Source organism: Euleptes europaea, chromosome 7 (assembly GCF_029931775.1).
Source record: "Euleptes europaea isolate rEulEur1 chromosome 7, rEulEur1.hap1, whole genome shotgun sequence".
Taxonomy (NCBI): Eukaryota; Metazoa; Chordata; class Lepidosauria; order Squamata; family Sphaerodactylidae; genus Euleptes; species Euleptes europaea.
In genome coordinates, this window is record NC_079318.1 from 65,806,359 (window position 1) to 65,826,577 (window position 20,219).

The 20,219-nt window shown below is 41.8% G+C and overlaps 1 protein-coding gene across 26 annotated transcripts in view; it reads right to left on the reverse strand.

Annotated features, from left to right (window-relative positions):
- Window positions 1-20,219, reverse strand: part of NRXN1 (neurexin 1) — a 1,090,355-nt gene that overhangs the window by 595,371 nt on the left and 474,765 nt on the right. For all 26 annotated transcript variants that reach the window (XM_056853804.1, XM_056853802.1, XM_056853800.1 and 23 more), the window contains one exon: window positions 10,558-10,941. In XM_056853804.1, the coding sequence (XP_056709782.1) occupies window positions 10,558-10,941 (384 nt within the window). The remainder of the gene's footprint in view (window positions 1-10,557; window positions 10,942-20,219) is intronic.

Consider the following 20,219-nt stretch of genomic DNA (forward strand, 5'->3'; position numbering starts at 1 on the left):
TCTTCTATCTATGGAACAACAGTCATATCAGAGAATCTACATGACAAGCTCCCCTCCCCTTGTTCCCTATACCAAAGAGGCTGGTAAGCTAAATGCCAGTCAAGCAGAAGTTTATGCTCCAAACAACTGGAATAAATGTTTACTAATATGCTGCTCGTTAAGCAGTCGCAGCCTCTAGGGCAGGGAATAATAGCTTTAGTATCATTTCTGCACTGGGAATGTAAAGGAAGAAAATGGGTTTATTAAATCACTACTGGAGGGCAAATGTGTGTATGGGGGGTCATCATGACATTACAATTATGGGAAGGTTCCTACCAAATATAGGAGACCATTCAATGGAATGTGAACTGCAAAAATGAGTGGGAAAAGTTATTAAATCCACACATGAAACTGTCTTATACTAAATCAGACCACTGGTCAATCAAGGTCAGTATTGTCTACATTGACCAGCACCAGATCTCCAGGATCTCAGGGAGAGGTCTTTCACATCACCTACTACCAGACCTTTTTTTTTACTGGCAGTGTCAAGGATTGAAACTGGGATCTTTTGCAAGCAAAGTAGATGTTTGCTCACTGAGCCGTGCCCCATCTATCACCGTTTATATACAGTTACATTTTTTAGCCTGCACAACTTATGACTCACCAAGCCAAACAGCCTAGCAGTCATATATAAAAGCATACAAGGGGCTTGATAACTCTTCTTCTTCTTCTTCTTCCTGTTTTTACTATCTCTTTGGGCTATGGGTAGATTGCCACAAAGATCTGGCAGGTTGGTGAGATGCGATTGGTTCACTCTTCATTTAGAAGCCTTCCCTCTTCCCTCCTCCTTTTGATTTTCTTTTGTACTGTTGCACTACATGTGCGTGTGTGTGTGCATGTGAGCAGCTCTGGGCCCCAGTGATCCCATTTGTGGTGAAAGGCTAGATACAAATGAATGCAAGAACAAATACATAAACTGTATCCATCCAGTATAGGGTTACATTCTAAAACTTTAGTTGCTTAAAAATAACAATGGCCAATTTTCACTAATGAGGCCAAACTTTCATTGCTTAAGATTTTAATTCCTTGTGGGGCTGTTTTGTTCTTGTATGTTGCTATATTAGGGTATGAAAAAGGTACCACATAGTGGTCTCTCCTACCAATGAGCTATTGCTTTCATTCATTGATACCCACATCAATACTCACGTAACACTTTAGCACATCCAAAGCATTTTCATATATGTTATCTCTGTAATCAAAATCTATAGTGCAGTTCAGTGTTATTATGGGGGCACAAGGCTGAATAAATAGCAGCTTGTCCCATGCCCCTCACAGCTCATTCCTGAAAGCTGGAGTGGCCGGGGATGGGGTGGCTATGGGGCTGCTGCGGCGCCTCCACAGAGATTTTGTAGCTGCCGTGGGGCAAAAAAAGGGGTAAAAATGGGGGGAAAGGCCCCATTGCAAACAGCGATGCTGCACCAACCAAAAACGGTCTGCAACAATGCCATTGTGTTAGGGGGTGTTCTTGGGCTGAAAGGGGTTAGGAAGCTGCGTAATGGCAGCTCCACCTCCCAGGACGCCAGTGTGGGGACTTGCACTGGGAGAATGCCGGCGGTAGGCCGTGCTGGCATCCGAGGGCTGCACTGCTGCCCTGGTCCCAGGGGGAGGCTGGCGTAAGTGCCCCTACGCCGGCGTCTGTGCCAGTTTTCACAGTGCAAGTGGCACGGATGCCCGGCGTAGGGGTCACGCCACCTCCAAAGGAGTTTTGGCCGCCAACTTCAGGAATGCACTGTCAGTGAGTGAATAACAGAAAAGGGATTCAAACCGGGACTCTTTTTTTATACACAGTTGAGTCCCTTAGCCACTAATCTGCTCTAGCTCTGTCTTCATACAGCTCATACTAACTTCAGTATCCCCTGAAAGGAACATACTGGAGGTTTTAATTATTATGCAGATGCATTTAAATTTAATCAGTTAATTAAAACACAATGGATCAGTTAAATGACAAAATGATTAATTAACAAAAAAAATCTATAGAACTGTTGCCAGCCCTGCTTAAAATAGATTTTGGAGTTTGCATTACCAGCAGAAATGGCAGCTGCAAGAACCGTGACAGCCTCTGTCAGCTCAGGGATACTGTAACAGAAAATGCTGACACATGGAGCTCATCTGCGGGCCAAGTTTGTATAGTCCTGCATCCTGGCATCTCTGCCTCTTCCATATAATTTCTGTTGATACATTTTACCTTGCACATTGTTGCTGTTGTTTTTTGGTTACCCTGTCGAAAAATGCACACCTGCAGAAGACACTGCCAAGAGGCACTCAAGTACTGCAAGGCCCAATAAAAATCAGAGAAAAACCAAATTATATTGCTGTGACATCTGTCCTGCCATCTGCTAGAGTTCCCATAAACAAATAAAACCCATCCAGTGATTATCCTGATGTTTATACTTTAGGCATAAGCAGCTACAGCTTACAGTGGCGGAATAAACACAGAACACCGCCGCTTCAAAGACAATTACCTCTTCAGTAACTCCAATGCACCTGGGGTTACAAAAGACCCCAAAGAGGAGTATAAATACGTACAACTTTCCACCCCCAACTGATGCCATTTCACGATCCATATATTGTATTAAAATACAGGGGGTCGATTGCTGTGAGATATTTAACACCTCCCCCTAGGGTTGCCAACCTCCAGGTGGTAGCTGGAGATCTCCTGCTATTACAACGGATCTTCAGCTGAGGTAAAAAGCACTGAAAATAGCCAAGTCCACCCTTGTGTTTATGTTTTGCCAAATATTAATACACTTAAATGATGAATTTAAGTTATTGTCATTGAATGATGCAAAATATGGAGAAGGTTTAGAATATAAAATCCTGAAAGGGCCTCTTATGGGTTGTTATGTTCCCAGATTGAAAACAAATCCAACTAAAGTCAAGTACAGTCCTGAGGAAAAGTTCAAAAGTCTCACAGAACTTTTCATTTTGATGAGAAAAAAGTTATCAATTAATGTACATACATCTATAGATTACTTTATTCCAAAGGCTAAAATAGGTTAGCAGTGGAGGGGGAACAGATATGGTGATGCAAGAACTTCTTGAATTTCATATCTTATTTCTTTCAGTTGGAGAAATAATCATATGTATTAAAATCTCTCTGAAATTCTTTTGATTTTGTTATTTATATAAATGAACCCTTCAGCAATGAAACATATTAACTGGAAGCAAATACTGACACTTCAGTGGTTGCATTTCAGTTTTATTATACTGATAAGGCTATATACTAAGAATATATATGTACGTGCGATCAAGTCACAACCAACTTATGCTGACCCCAGCATGAGGCTTTCAAGGAAAGTGAGAAAGAAATAGTTTGCCACTGCCTTCCTCTGCAGAGTCTTGCTTTGTGTTCCCCCATCCAAGTACCAACCCTGCTTATTTTCTGAGATCTGACAAGATTGGGCCATACCATACCATTTTATATCTGGGTATATACTAAGAACAGACAATCACAAAAGATTCAAAACAGAAATGTCCACTGAAACTCACTACCTAGTTCCATGAGACCCTTGATGGGCAAGATGTAGAAAGAGGGGAAATTGTCCTGGGTTAGATAGGAGCTGGCAGTAAGGAACAGGGAACAGATACCTGATGACTTCCAGAGTTTCAGTAAGTGAAGCAGCCTCCCAGATCTCTGGACTGGATCTGGAGCTAGTGAAAGGTCTCCATGTCTCCTTGTCTTATCCATGAGGAGATGATTTCCTAAAGCATGAAGTCAGTGGGGAAGACCCAGCTCATACAGCAAGGGGCTTTCAAGTGAAGTGGGAAGCAGAGGTGGCTTGCCATTGCCTTCCTCTGCAGAGCCTTCCTTGGTGGTCTCCCCTCCAAGTACCGACCCTGCTTAGCTTCAAAGATCTGATGGCATCGGGCTATACTATGCCACCTTCCCTCCCACTGTATGGCATTCAGGGCATGTAATAGTTGTGTCTCTACTGGTCTATGGTAATTGTGAATGTGGCTCCCATCAAGCCACAGTGTGAGTACCACTGAGCTATATCTTATTGTTTTTTGACAATCTATACATCCCCATTGTGCCATTTAATGTGTAAGGCCACCCAGGGGAAATACAGATGTGATGGATGTAGCAGTGAGGTATTATTTATTCTTATTTCAATTTTTGAATGAATAGTAACAGAAGAATTAACTTGTGGGGCTTCAGGGAGTCGTTGGCCAACTTGAACATCTTTTGTCTCATCTAATCAATGGTTATTGGTCATGATAGCTAAATGGAACTTTTGCATTCAGATGTGGTATATCTCTGAACAGGTACAAATGAGAGGGAAGGGCTGATGCCTTCATGTTCTTCCTAGAAATGCTGGAAACAGAATGTCAAATTGGATGGGACTTTGATCCATCAGGGCTGAAACCCAGAGGATGCTTGCCCGAGCCTATTGTAGATCCCCTTTAATTGCTTGAGAAATAATTACAGGATTCTCAGATTTGTCATTCATACCAACATGATTTTCACTTTTTGTAAAGCTGCTTTGTTTGCTGAGGTGAACACAATCCCCTCCCCTTTTAATTGCCTGCAAGAATTATAACGATATTGTGTCTACTGGCAAATAGAATGGTTTATCAGCAACCACATATGGATAGTAGCAATAATAACTTTGTGTGGCATGAAAGCTCTGCTGTGCTTCTGGAATCCCAAAAGCTATAATCATATTACAGCATGACCATGTGGGATGCAACTATTACTGGAAGGAGGAGAAATGCTTTCACAGCCATTTCCCCCAGATACAGAGACCCTAGGGTAGCATACGCTATGCCACAAGCTGAATAAACACACACAGAGATTTCGGCAGGACAATCAGCCAGATAACATTGCGAGAGCATCCTTTTACCATCAGTCCCAGCTGATCGGGGTCTATGTTCCAGAAAATTAAATTTGGGGGAACATTCAAACCACGCTCAGTGACAACAGATGAATGACGTGATCCAAGGAAAAATTCCATGGTCTGTCAAAAGTGCTTATGACAAATCCTTTTGGTGAAGTTTGCTTTTAAAAATGCAGGCATTGGGGGAGGGCAGGTTTTCATATACTTTTTGTTTTGTCTCTCCAATGACTCTGATATGTGAATATATTCATGCTTCAGGAAATCTGATATGTGAATATATTCATGCTTCAGGAAATCTTCTCCTCATGGATATTTTAACATAACTGTAGGTTTCTCTCTCTCTCTCTCTCTCTCTCTCCTTCTTTTAAAGAAAAAGATGTTTCCCATATGCAGTAGCAGGATTTTGCCACAGGGTGGTACACCATGCATATTTAACCAATGACTTCTGTAATTCATCTGACAGTCTAGCATACCCATTCTGCCAGTGACAGTCCACCAGTAATAGAACAATCTGGAGACATCAAAACAACTGGATTTCTGCCAAGGGCTTGCATCTTTTAAAACACAAAATCGGGAATCTCTACGTTTCATTTTACACTTTTAACTAGTGCTGAATTTAAAGGAGGAAAATGCTTTTGGCAACATTTTCACCCAGTACGAAAAGTGCCCACCCTACGCCATTTATTCTGGGGGGGGGGGCTGTAGATAAGGGCAAAAGTCACTGGCTTTTCCGAGTGAGAGGAAGAGGAATGGTAGTCACTTGGAATTGGCTACATGAGTTGTCAGGTAGCCAAATGTGACTGGCTACTTGGTGTTGCTGTGACATCATTGTTCTCATTTGTATGTTAGGTAGGATGATGTAATCAGTAGGGAGAAACTCCATTTCTTTTTAATGGAACCAGCTTTTAATCAAGAGCAAAATCAGGTGGGATTAGGGGGAAAGATGGTTGAAATGTGCTTTTTTGGTGCTAAAATCTTCATACATAAACATTCTCTGCAGTCCTATATATCTACAATGCATTCTACAATGGAATTTGGAGATGTAAGGCTCTATGTCTTTATGTAACCATGACTGTTTAGATATAATTTAGAAATAGATGCCCCATGTATTGTGGCAGTGCTTCTTACCCAAGATCCATGGTGAGAGTGAGATTGAGGGTAAGCTTACCTAGATGTCCTCTCATGACATGGATATATGAATTGAAAAGTCAGAGAGATCTCATGTTCTAATAACTATGCAATATTAATGCTATATGCATGGTAAAGAAGGCAAGAGACAGCGTGCTAAGGCTCACCTCTCATTCTTACCATGTATAGATGTTCCAAGTTGAGGTGAGGGCATTTGAAAGGCTTATCTCTAAAATAAGAAACTTAGAGCAGGCGAATGGTCCATCTCGTCCAGCATCCAGTTTCATATAGTAGCCAACAAGATGCTCCCAGAAGATCTACAAGCAGGGAATGGACTCCAAAGCCTGCTCTGCTGTTGATCCCAAGCACTGACATTTATAGGGATACTGCCTTTGAACATGGGGGTTCCATTCAGTTGTTATGGCTAATAGCACTTGATGGACTTACCCTCCATGAATCTGTCTAATCTCCTGTTAAGGGCAACCAAACTAATAGCCATCATAAAGTCATAATATTTCATCCTAGGAAACCCCAAATATTCTTAAAAATTCAACTTTAGGCAAGGATGTGTGGGATAACCCTGAGGAATTTCGCTATTATTTTAGCGATTCTTTTGTCACCCTTCAAAATTCTCCAAATGTTTCACCAAAAGAGGAATTCTTTCACAATTCCTTTGAAATATAGATGGACGTTATTGGCAGTTGTACAGGTAGAGAATCCTGCAACTGCATATTGAGAAGTTTTTTTTGGGGGGAGGGACTAGAAATATTTGGAACAACAGAGCAGGGGAGCAACTATGTCACTCTTTAAGTATCCCAACTGCAACCCTTTGATCTGTTCACCTGCACCCAAAAGTTCTGTAAATAAGAAATCAGTTAAAGAGAGAATGCACTTCCCTCCAAAACATAGTACAATAAAATGTAGAGAGGGGGAGCATTATTTTTTTCCCTTGTGTCAGGGAAAAACTATTGAGCTATCTTACCTTCAGGTGCATTTGTGGTGGGTTCAATTTTAATGTTTTGTTTCTACACAAAAATGTGTCCCTGAAGAATGTCAGGGTTCATTGTGTGAAACTTTGTACATAAATAAATATTTTATTTTTAATTTTGCAAAGGTTCTATACGAAGGCATTTGTAAATACAAACAAACCTGAGTTCGATTTTATAAATAGGGTGTTTACATATGGTCTGTTTATGTATATATATATATATATATATATATATATATATATATATATATATATATATATATATATATATAGTCTGTGAAAATGCCCAAGGTTACATTTGTACAGTAACTTACTGAGTATTTAGAGAATGGCCAATATAACACCCATTTATAAAAAGGGTTCTGGGGGGACCCAGGAAATTACAGGTCAGTTAGCTTAATGTCTGGTCCAGGTAAATTGATGGAAAGCATTATTAAAGATAGAATTGTCAAGAATATAGAAGGGCAAGGCCTGCTGAGAAAAACAACAACATGGTTTCTGCAAAGGTAGGTCCTGTCTCACTAACCTTTCAGATTTTGTCTGCACATGCACAGACAACACTTTTTTAAAAAAAAATCAGGGGGATCTAAGTCCCACTTTTTTAAAAAATCAGATTTTTCTGTGGACCTAGGGGGTTCCCCTATGTCTGAAAAACCAAAAACCTGTTGGGGGTGAGTGTGCCCCCATCTGTGGATGTAAGTATCAGCAGGCAGGAGGCATACTTTGGAGTTAGGTATATAGATATGGTCCTTTAAAAAAAATGCAAACCATCTTGTAGAAGACTATTAACAGCTGGGGCATATAAGTTATCAATGTGCACTGGCCATGTGTAATGTTTAAAATATGACATGGTTATGTTTTGGTTTTATTTGAGTTATTTTAATTGTGAATTTAAGAGCAAGCTCCCATGGCATTTGGCCAATCTGTTAATCAGAAAATGAACTGATGTGTAATACTGTTGACATTCTCCTCTCTTGGAATATTTCGCAAACACAATAAATATGATGTGAACATTATTTAATCATAAATAAGTCAAATAACCTTACTAAAATTGAACAGAATTTTCATACTCTCTATACTTCAAAAGAGCCAAGTGCATTTTAATCCAATTTCCTTAACACATAAACAAAGTTATGATTTTTGTGCTCTTCTCGCTAGCTAAAAGGATGTTCAGTAATACTTTGAGCACGAAGTTATGTTTTGCATTGATATGAGCACCATATCATATTATGACCTAGAATTCTTTCTAAGCTGTCATCGAGTAGTGATGGATCATCGGGGTCTGCCATCACTGCTTCTCGTGGATTCATGAAATTGAAAGAATATCCCGGAATTATTATAAATAAATGGAAAGTAGAGCTGAACCAAACCCGTGTGGCAACTACATTCCTTCCACCAGTTTTTACTGGTTATTCTATCTCTCAGGAGTGTAAGATGCATCTCAGCCCACTGGTGGACCTTATCTATAGCAACCCCTGATCTTTGCAATGGTTTCCCTTTTAGGAAGTCCCACAAGACTGTTACTTAGGAGGGCTTTTGATGGAGTACAATATAGGAAGATCGGGCTTGAATCGTGGAACATGTTTTGAGTTTATTTTTTGCTGGTTCCTAAAGTATTTTGTTTGTTTTTAATTTTGTTTTTTAAAATGTTTGATTATATTTCTTATGTTTGTTAATATATGTTTTGTAAGCCACCTTCAGCCTCTTGCAGAGGGAAAGATGAGGTATAAAACAAATAGATTAAGAAAGGTATAAAGGAAAACTGAGAGAAGGATCATTTGCGGGGGGGAACGCTTGCTTCATTGGGATAACATGGAAATAGGAGAAATTTTAAGAAAAAATGTACAAAAATACATTTCCCCCCCTTTGGGGTGGGGAGGGGTTTCTGAGAACATGACAATCCTCTCAAAAATCTCCTTTTTCATATCAAAATATGTCCCTGTGAAATTTTTGCTCATCCCTAGTGGAAACCAATAAATGCAGGTTAGATGAAAAACTAACGGAGTAATCTAGTGGTTACTTACTAGCATGGTGCAGTGAGAGCTACAGGAACATGGTAAATATAAGGAAGACAGACCTGGTTTATGTCTCATAATAGCCATGAACTCCCCATGGATCTGCATTGCTCAATGGAATGTGTGACTAATGCACACATGCATTTGTAAACAAGTTTCTCTTACAATACATAGTTGGGCTTGCCTGCCATCCCTTTTCAAATATATTCTCAGTCACAAATCCAAATTTGTTGCTAAGTAATGTGGGGACTGACCGAACAGGGGACTGACCAAAACCTTACAGATTTATTTTTAAAATTACTACAGTAATGTATGTATGGACATCCATGAAGATTGCTATACAGGTTGAGTATCCCGTATCCGGACTGCTTGGGACCAGAAGTGACCCGTAGTTTGGATCTTTCCGTATTTTGGAATAGGTGTGTTTGTGGTAGTCTTTTCCTCCCTGGAAGGAAAGCTGGCTTCCCTTTTTAAAATCTCCCCCAACTCCCTTCCTTCTTTATAGCCCCACCCTTTCCCATCCTCCTTCCCATCTCTTCTTTTCTCAGAGTGTCACGGCAGGAGAGGGGGGAGCACCACTTTCTCCCTCCAGCTCCCTCTTTGCATCTCCTGCAGGTAGGTAGTCAGGTAGTCTCCCTCCATGGCCAAAGTCAGGAGAGGCTGGGCGGGCAGATCTGACACAGATCTGCGCTGCCCATCTCTCCAAAGTCAGATCCACGTCGCCCGACCTCTCTGAAGTTCAGAGAGGCTGGGAAGTGTGGATCTGACCCACATCTGTACCGCTGGGCCTCCCAAGACTTTGGAAAGGCCGGGCGTCATGGATCTGACTCACATCCACGCTGCCCAGCCTCTCCGAAGTCAGGAGAGGGTGGGCACCATGGATCTGCCTGCATGTTGGATCAAAATGTCTGGTTTTTGGGTCATTCCCGTTTGTGGCTGTCCGATATGGAATACTCATCCTGTATCATTATTTACCAAAAACATCTCTATAAATGTTCTGTTTTGTGACTATGCATAGCTATATTTGTTAAGAGGCTTCGCAGTCTTTCAGAGCCCCAGTTTGCACATATAAACGGAGTGATGTGATAGGGTCAAGAGGTGGCAGAGAGAAAAAGGTTGGATCCTTTCTGTTAAATGAGTAATTTTCCACTGCAGTCCTTTCTGTAATGGAAGGAGTCCTCCAATGGAAGATTTATCATTTAACAAAAGGAAACAACTGGAGTTAAGCAGAGGATGGACATACACTTGTCAGGGATGCTCTAGGCTGATCCTGCATTAAGCAGGGGGTTTGAGTAGATGGCCTGTATGGCTCCTTCCAACTCTATGATTCTATGCTTCTATGAGTTTCAGGCTCCATGGTATACTAACTTGTACCTACAAGGCATTTTTATAAGGGAACATTAAAAAATGTTATCCTCCACCTGCTGACTGAAGTGGTACACACCCATTCTACCATGTCAGGACTCTACCATCTCATTCCTATTTCACTCTACTGAATGGTTTTAGATTGTGTTCTGATTAAGACAAAATGTGTACAAAATTTACTTACCTCGCTCACATGACCTGCCCAGATAGCCTGTACCAGAACAATCACAGACATATCTGTTCCAGCCATCCCTACACACGCCATTATTTTTACAAGGGTTGCTCAAACATGGCTTTGCTGTTTCTCTCGAACACGAAGGCTTCACCCCAGAGGTGCTCTGGATCTCTGCCATTTGCCGAATGTCTTTGCTTTGGCCATCAATAAACAGGTCCCGAATGCAGCCCACGTAGCCATAATTGAGTAGAGCTGTCCAGACCTCTGTTGGAAAGACCAACCCTGCTTTGTTTTCTGGCAAACCTCCAAGGTATAAGTCATCGTCTAGGTCCAAGATCTCACTCTCTCCAGGTGCAGTGTACGGAGAACGCATTGTATTGACAGAAATAGTACCTGTTTATAAACAAAAAAACAAATGCATTTTAGCATATGAGCTCGGCTTTCAAAGAGGATAAGACAAATTCATGGAGTATAGGTCTATCAAGAGAGCCAGCATGGTGTAGTGGTTAAGAGTGGTGGACTCTAACCTGGAGAACAGGGTTCAATTCCCCGCTCCTCCACATGAAGCCTGCAGGGTGAACTTGGGCCACTCACAGTTCTCTCAGGACCCTCTCAGCTCACACAGAGGCAGGCAATCACAAACCACCTCTGAACGTCTCTTGCCTTGAAAACTCTATGGGGGTGCCATAAGTCATCTGTGACTTGGTGGCAAAATCACACACACATACACACAGGTCTATCAACAAATGCAGATCCAAATAACTAGATGGAAGCTCCCTGTTAAGAGCTGCTCGGAAAGGAGGGTTCTGTTCTTATGCGCTGCTTGGGCACTTCCCCTCGTGCAACTGATGGGCCACTGTGCAAAACACATTGATGGACTAGATGTGCCTGCTCTTTTTATATTGCTATGTCATTCTGCCATTGCTAACTGCATTATTTGTGTAGAGATGGTAACTCCCTCTCCCTTTCTCTAAGGCATAGTGCACCTGTTCAGGTGCAGTATTGCATTAGAGTATTAGAGTATACCATGCAGTATTGACCATAGTGCACCAGCTCAGGGTGCACTATGGGCAATATTGCATGGTTGAGTTCAAGTGAGCTGTTGGCTGGACAGTCTTACCTTGTTCCAGGCTTTGACTTCAATGGTCTTTTGGACACTTTCAACTCTCTGAATTTATCTAAAAATCTGTAAAAACCTTTCATCATCCTGAAAGTTCATGGCAAGCAAAAATAGATCAAAACTAAGACATCTGAATGTAAAATGTATCCCCCTTTCTCCCAACTTTCATAGGATCTAAACTGTCCTGATTAGGATTAATTCCGAGTGTAATCCAAGGAAATCTCTCTGGCCCATCAAGTCCAACTGTCTGTTCAGTGAAAAACCAGGAGATGCAACTCTAGCCATTGTGAAGGCAAAACCAGTGACTGGCTTTTTCATACAGATAAAGAGGCTTTTCACTTGCATCCTTCCAACTGCACTCTGGAGAGGGATCCAGGACCCTGTAAATGGGCCCCATGGATCAGTGTGAGATGGTGGGAGCCCTTTCCCCAATTCATCATTAGCTTCTGTGTGCATGTTATCCCCCTTGGGTAGCTCCTCTGTGAGCGTGTTTCTATTTCCCATCCCCTTTCTCAAGTGTGTGGTATGTGAGGTTGGATCCACCTTCTGCGGCAGCTATTTTGTAGTGACATCCATTACCTTCCTCAAAATTCCAAAGGTGCCTGTAGGCTCCAAAATGTTGGGGACCCCTGGGCTACAGTGTGAGATGAGAACCGCAGAGAACCAGGGTCAAACACCCATTGAGCCGTGAACCTAGGGTGGTCAGGTCCCTCTTCGCCACCGGCGGGAGATTTTTGGGGCAGAGCCTGAGGAGGGCGGGGTTTGGGGAGGGAAGGGGCTTCAATGCCATAGAGTTCAATTGCCAAAGCGGCCATTTTTCTCCAGGTAATCTGATCTCTATCGGCTGGAGATCAGTTGAATTAACAGGAGATCTCCTGCTACTACCTGGAAGTTCAACCAAAAACCAGTATAAGGCTCAAATATCAATAGAAACTTAATGCAATTTACTATTCTTAGTCTCAGTGAAACAAATGACAAACATGGAAACATATATACAATATATACAGTGTTACAAACAATCTATGTCCTGGAAAAGAATGGTATAGCGTCTTGACATAAATAAGTCCAGGCAGTTGCTGGTCGATGAAATTCAACAGGTAAGTCCAAAGGCTTCAATAATGTCTGCCAAATAAATTTTTCTTACAGTTATTTGGCGTTCTTTGGTACTTAGTCTTAAACGGATAAAAAATTCCCTCGTATTCAATATATAATTACCAGACAGGCTGATAATTATATATTGAATACTTACCTGTTTAATTTCATCGATCAGCAACTGCTTGGACTTATTTATGACAAGATGCTATACCATTCTTTTCCAGGACATAGATTGTTTGTAACATTGTATATATGATGCTGAGCCTGAATCATTGGAACAAAGGTTCAGCGCCCAGTCCTCTCTGGTCTCTCAGGTTCCTGTGGATGACGGGACTCAAACTTCTGCTCCCCAATGTAGGAATAGGCAAGTGTTGGTTATTGGGGATTCCCTACTGAGAAGGGTAGAGGGTAAAGTGTGTCAACTGGACTTGTTGTCTCAAGAGGTGTGTTGTCTGCCAGGGGCGCGCATCCGGGATGTGACGGAAAGTCTGGATAGACTTGTTAGACCCACGGATCATTATCCCTTCCTTCTTATTCATGCAGGAACAAATGATACTGCCCGGCATAGCCCAGAAAGTATTAAAAGGGACTATACTGCTTTGGGGGGAAAGGTGAAGGAACTGGGAACACAGGTTGCCGTGATCACTGACAGTCAACATGGGTTTCTCAAAAACAAGTCATGCCAAACTAATCTCATATCTTTTTTTGATAGAGTGACAAGTATGGTAGATGAAGGGAATGCTGTAGATGTAGTGTACCTTGATTTCAGTAAAGCCTTTGATAAAGTCCCCCATGATCTTCTTGAAACAAAGCTAGTAAAATGTGAGCTGGACACTGCTACTGTTAGGTGGATTGGTAATTGGTTGACCAACCGAACCCAAAGGGTGCTCATTAATGGCACAACTTCATCTTGGAGAGGAGTGACTAGTGGGGTACCACAGGGGACTATCCTGGGACCGGTACTATTTAATATTTTTCTAAATGACTTGTATGATGGAATAGAGAGCATGCTAATCAAATTTGCAGATGACACCAAGTTAGGAGGGGTAGTTAATACCCCAGAGGATAGGGTCAGAGTTCAGAATGACCTTGATAGGCTGGAGAGCTGGGCCATAAGTAATAAAATGGATTTCAATAGGGAGAAGTGTAAGGCACTTCACCTAGGCAGAAACAACATAAGGTACAGGATGGGAGATAGTTGGCTTGACAACAGTACATGTGAAAGAGATCTGGGAGTCTTAGTGGACCACAGACTGAACATGAGTCAACAGTGAGTTATGGCGGCTAAGAAGGCCAATGAAATTCTGGGCTGCATCAATAGGAGTATTGTGTCTAGATCAAGGGAAGTAATACTACCACTGTATTCTGCATTGGTCAGATCTCACTTGGAATACTGTGTCCAGTTTTGGGCTCCACAATTTAAGAAGGATGTTGACAAGCTGGAGCATGTCCAGAGGAGGGCGACCAGAATGGTCAGAGGTCTGGAATCCATGCCCTATGAGGAGAGACTTAGGGAGTTGGGTTTGTTTAGTTTGGAGAAGAGAAGGTTGAGGGGAGACATGATAGCCATGTTTAAATATTTGAAGGGATGTCATGTTGATGAGGGAACTAGCTTGTTCTCTTTTGCTCCAGAGACTAGGACATGGAGTAATGGATTTAAACTAATAGAAAAGCGATTCCACCTAAACATTAGGAAGAACTTTCTGACGGTGAGGGCTGTTTAATGGTGAGTGCACTGCCTCGGAGGGTGGTGGAGTCCCCGTCTTTGGAGGTCTTTAAGAAGAGGCTGGATGGCCATCTGTCGGGAGTGCTTTGATTGTGAGATCCTGCATTGCGGGGCGAGGGTTGGGGTCACTGGGGATGTGGGGGGGAGGTAGTTGTTAATTTCCTGCATTGTGCAGTGGGACTGACTAGATGACCCTGGTGGTCCCTTCCAACTCTATGATTCTATGTTTGTCATTATGCACTAAGTATTGTATTGTTTTGTTTCACTGAGACTAAGAATAGTAAATTGCATTAAGTTTCTATTGATATTTGAGCCTTATGCTGGTTTTTGGTTGAGCTACTGTACCCTGACCTGGATGGCCCAGGCTAGCCTGATCTCGTCAGATCTCAGAAGCTAAGCCAGGTCAGTCCTGGTTAGTATTTGGATGGGAGACCACCAAGGAATACCAGGGTTGCTGTGCAGAGAAAGGCACTGGCAAACCACCTCTGTTAGTCTCTTGCCATGAAAACCCCAAAAAGGGGTCGCCATGAGTCAGCTGTGACTTGACGGCACTTTACACACACACACTACTGTACAGTATAGGTGATATTTTCCACTACCTGGCAGTTGGCAACCCTACGTGAACCTCACTGGGTGACTATGGGCTATTTGCCTGATCTTAGTCTAACCTACTTCGCTGTCTAACCTACTTCACAGTAGTTCTGTAAACATATCTATTTGTCTGTAAGAACCAACCAATAATGTAGCGATAAAATGGAAGAGAGGTGGACAGTGCAAGCCACTTTGGGTTCTCAATGGGACCCAAATAAAGAAAGCAAATAAATAAATAAACAATCACTTTAAATATAAAACCGGGGACCAGAATATGGTTTAAATAATGCATTGAGCCATACACATGTTGAATGTAAATATGTGAACGAATAAAAATCATTACTAAAAATGAGTACAGAGAAAATGTCTGTGTTCATGCATTTTACATGAGTTCATTGTAATATTGTAGAGGCTAGTAGGATATACAGAGGAGGATAGAACCAATTATGTTGCCCTGAGGTTTTTGGATGAAGGGTGGGACCAGGATCGAATAGGTTGACACCTGGTCTTTCGAGAAATTCAGGTTTTGCAAAATTTCTTAATTAACTCTAGACTAGTGATAATAATCTTATATTCTAATAGTCAAGTGTGGCCTAATCTGTGGATAGTTAAATCAACGGACTGGGGCCACACTGTCATAGAAGAGATACTTCTGCAAACTTGGGTGACCCCCAGGTTTGCAAAAATATCTGGGAACTTAAAGATATTACACTGGGGGTTTAACCCCCCCCCCAAATAAAAAGCATTGTCTGTGCATGCATAGACAATTGTCTTACCTATGTGGCATTGGAATGTGGGAACCACTCTGGGCCTGGCCACAGTAGCAGCAGTGTCCAGGAGCTGCTCTGCACCCAGGATGCAGTGGTGTCTGGGAGATGTTCTGGCCCTGGAGTGGCTTCCAGACACCACCACCATTGCGGCCAGGCCCAGAGGCAGCTGTGGAGGCCTGGAGCCATGCTGAGCTTGGTGGGAGGCCATTTCACACCTGAGCACATTGGACAAGGAGGGGCAGATGGGATTACCCCCTGTGAGTTTCACAGGCCCCCTCTTGTTAGCTTCTAATTTACAAAATGTAGGAAAATGTAAAGGTTAGTGTAAACTGGCTTAAATCGTCTACTCTTGGAGTTTTAGAAACTGGAAGGTATAATTTTATTCCCTAGGGATCCCCATGAATTTGAGTTCAAATATCTGAGCAATCTTTCACTCACTAAACCAAACGCTCCCATAGGTATACTATACATTTACAATTGTAAACATATTATATGCTTTTTAACAATGTTATGCTGCTAAGAAAGCAAACGGAGAGAGATTGAAAACAAAATAGCCTTGTGGCACCTTCAACACTCACAATTGTATCATACCACAAGTTTTTGTATGAAAGAACCCACCAAAAACAAAACAATACTTCCCATTACACTACCTTTACCTTCCCATTTCAGGCCTTGTTGGTACTAGAATTACTGTGCCCAGTAGTAGTAATAGTAGTAGTAGTAGTAGGAGGAGGAGGAAGTTGGTTTTTTATATGCCAACTTTATCTTTTGAAGGAGAATCAAACCGGCTTACAATCTTCTTCCCTTCCTCTCCCGACAACAGACACCTTGTGAGGTAGATGGGACTGAGAGAGTTTAGAGAACTGTGACTAGCCTGAGGTCACCCAGCAGGCTTCGTGTGTAGGAGTAGGGAAACCAAGATTAGAGTCTGCCACTCATGTGGGAGGAGTAGGAAATCAAACCCGGTTCACCAGATTAGAGTCCACCGCTCTTAACCACTGCACCACGCTGGCTCTCAACTGCTTTGGATACAATGTAAGCTGCTTTGGATTTCCATTAGGGAGAAAGGCAGGGTATAAATGAAGTAAATAAATAAAAATAAATGCATAAGAGTTACACCTTTGTAAATCAATTGACATAAGGTATTAGGAAAGTCCATGCCTCTATGTCAATTTTTTGTCTGAATGCCTTACAGGGTATCACTCTTTTAGGACTTATGCAATGGGCTACTTGCCTGCTCTTTGATTCTATGCATCATCACCCCCATAACTGAGTATTATGATTAATTTAAAAAGTACTCAGGCCAGAAAGTCTCAGAGGGTTGTTTTTTCCTACAAAGCAGAAGGGTCGATCCACTTTAAAAAAAGGCTCTAGTAATTTAAGACTGAAATGAATAAGCACGGCAACTCCTAGATGGCATAAGAGAAGAAGGGGGGAGGGGGAGAGAGCACTCCACAACACTGGTTTGAAATGGATATCTGGAAAGTGCTGCTCCGAGCAAGAGTGTGATTACTCTAAACCTCTAATTATATACTCTGGAGACAGCCGTGTGCCTTTTTCTCCCCCTGTAATTTCTACTAGCGCTTAAACTGGAACCCTGACTTTAATTCAAAATCTCAATGACTCCTTAGCCCTTAAATGCTGGCTTAGCTGTGAAAAACTGCTGATACAATCTGGTTTACACCGCCAAGCGCAACTGGAGTTTGACAAGAATAATAAGTTCCCTCTCTGATGCCGACGTGTAATGATGATTCCCGGACGAGTGAATGGCAGCTGGGTGTGAGAAACCTGTGCGAGATTCCTTCTTGACAAGGGTGAAGAGACATATTCAAATAACCCTCCAGCTTCAGGATGCAATGATTAACCCGCCCCTTGCATGTTGCAAACCCCACGGAGAGCTACGACTTTTACTTTTTGTTGTGCGGGATTTGCCTCCCTCCCCCCACTTTTGCTTTAAATGCAAACTTGGCAGTCCTGTAACAGCAGAGGAGCCAAACATCTCCCATAGGTATGTGCTAATGAGCCTCTTCAATCATATTCATTATCTCAGCAATTTAGTTCTCATAAATCGGCTTACTAAAACCAAGACATTTGTGCTCAGATGCACTTCTAAATCTCGGCTTTGTCAGTTGTGCTCCATTCTTTTAAGTGAGAGAGAGAGAATGAAAGAGCAGTTGGTGCACCCACCTTTATACCCTTATTTATACTCTTTGGTCTATTAAGCTCGGGTGCAAATTCTCTCAATTGTCTATTTGCAAATGAAGAATTCTTCTGATGGTTTGAAAGGGGCCCAAATTAGTTGCCCAGCAGTAAACACATACCGGCCATCTGAATGTGTTTGCTGCTAGAGAAACATCCGCTCAGTGATTCAGAAGGGCTGCAGAGAGTCACCACAGCCCCCCTGCACAAAAATGCCATCTGCCCCCCCAATGACCCTAACCCAAAACAAACATCCAAAACAAAACACTTGGCTTTCTGTTACTGTGGACAGAATAATAATTGTTACCTGGGAATAAAGGCCATTGATTTCAGTGAGACATCAGTCTCTCTCAAACAGTACTAAACTGAAAAAAGACTTACAAATATTTCTATTAACCTGAAACAAACAAAAAAGCAAACTCATAGGAGGCCTAATGGGGGAAGTAATTGGGGAGATGTGATAAGTCAGTTTTGCCATCCAGGGAGAAGAGACAGATGAACCATATCTCCAGATGATGTTGTCTTCCTGTATCTACACTAACTTTAGAAAGTGGTTCTAGCCTCTGGATGCTAAAATCCAACTAGTCTCAACTCTCTCGCCCAGTCCATCCCATCCTCTACTTTCCTACTGCTGCTTCCTTAAAGAGGAAAAACATAATTTCTAGAGTGGACCAATCCATGCTCCTGATCAGGTTGATGGTACAGATCTTTAGTAGATCATAGGGTACAGAACTGACTAAATCTTTTGGGAGTAATCCTAAACAATATCCTTAGACATGTCCCATGTAGTCAATGGGACTTATCCCCAGTTTTCTGTTTTCCTTGAATATGAACTTTTTAAAATCATCATATAATATTAATTAATTACAGGGTATCATAGCTCCATAACATGCATCTGATTAAATAGATTCTAACTATGAAAGCTGGAACTACAATATATGTTATTTTTATGACAGCACAAGATTCCCTTTTGATTTTGCCACAACAGACTAACATAGCTACCCTTCTAGAATTTGTCTTTTCTAGTTACTCAGTTTATGCAAAGATCTCACTAGGACTTAGCCTGAGAGTTTGTTTTCAGTACAGGCTGAGATCTGGAAGAAAAATACTTCTAAGCATGTACAGAATTTCCCCCCTCAACATTAAAAAAACCACCATTCAGTCTCCTTTCTTCCCATACACTTTAATAATTAAATAGCATAGTTAAAGTTGCAGAGGAAGCAGTGGGATCGCTGAATAATATTTTCAAAACCCTCAGTAAAAATGAGGACAGGATAACTACATGTCCTGCGCCTCTCATAAGAATAAAATAATAGGCTTGTTAGATCACACCAGAGGTTTCTCTAGTCCATCTTCTTATTTCCCACGCTAGCCAGATGCTTCTTGGAATCCTATCAGCAGGGAATAAAGGCAACAGCCAGCCACCCCAAAAAGTTGTCCCTTCAAAAAATGGCATTCAAGAGTATATTGCCCTTGAATATGGATGTTCTATTTGGTCATCATAGCTAATGGCCACTCATGGACCTTTCCACCTCCATGAATCTGTCTAATCCCACTTTAAAGTCTTCTAAACCAGCAGATGTCACCACATAAAAGTTTATGCAGCAAGTGATATAAACTGAAACTAAGCCCTTCACCTAAGGCAACCACTACTCCACATTTATAACCTCTAATACAGTTTCACACAGATCACCATGCATGTCAAGTGTCAAGATGTAAAGATCACCCTTTCACTACTTTGATAGATTCTTGGGAAATATGAACTTGACACAGGTTTTCTGTTCTACTAACTCCTCCGCCAGGGTAGACATAAAAAGGAATGGGGTTGAAAAGGTTTGTGTGTGTGTGGTTGTGGGGAGAGAACAAACACAGAATAATTAGATGGTGGGGGGAGAGATGAATAAAGGTATACTGGGTGGGTTGATGTGCTTACGAACAACTCAAGATAGGAAAATGTTTTCCTCAGCCTCATAGTTTAAAATGTTTGCAGCCATCGAGAGCTTACTTTTAAAATTGCTGTTAAAAAAGGGTGGCAAACCAGCACCAACCAAGAAGTCTCTGCCTTGCCTGCGTTCCTAGTGGCTGCAGTGCAAAACTGCACTAAAAGTTAAAAAATGAACGCAGAATAATTTTAGGTTCACTGGGCCCTCAAGCAGATTTTGGCCTTACA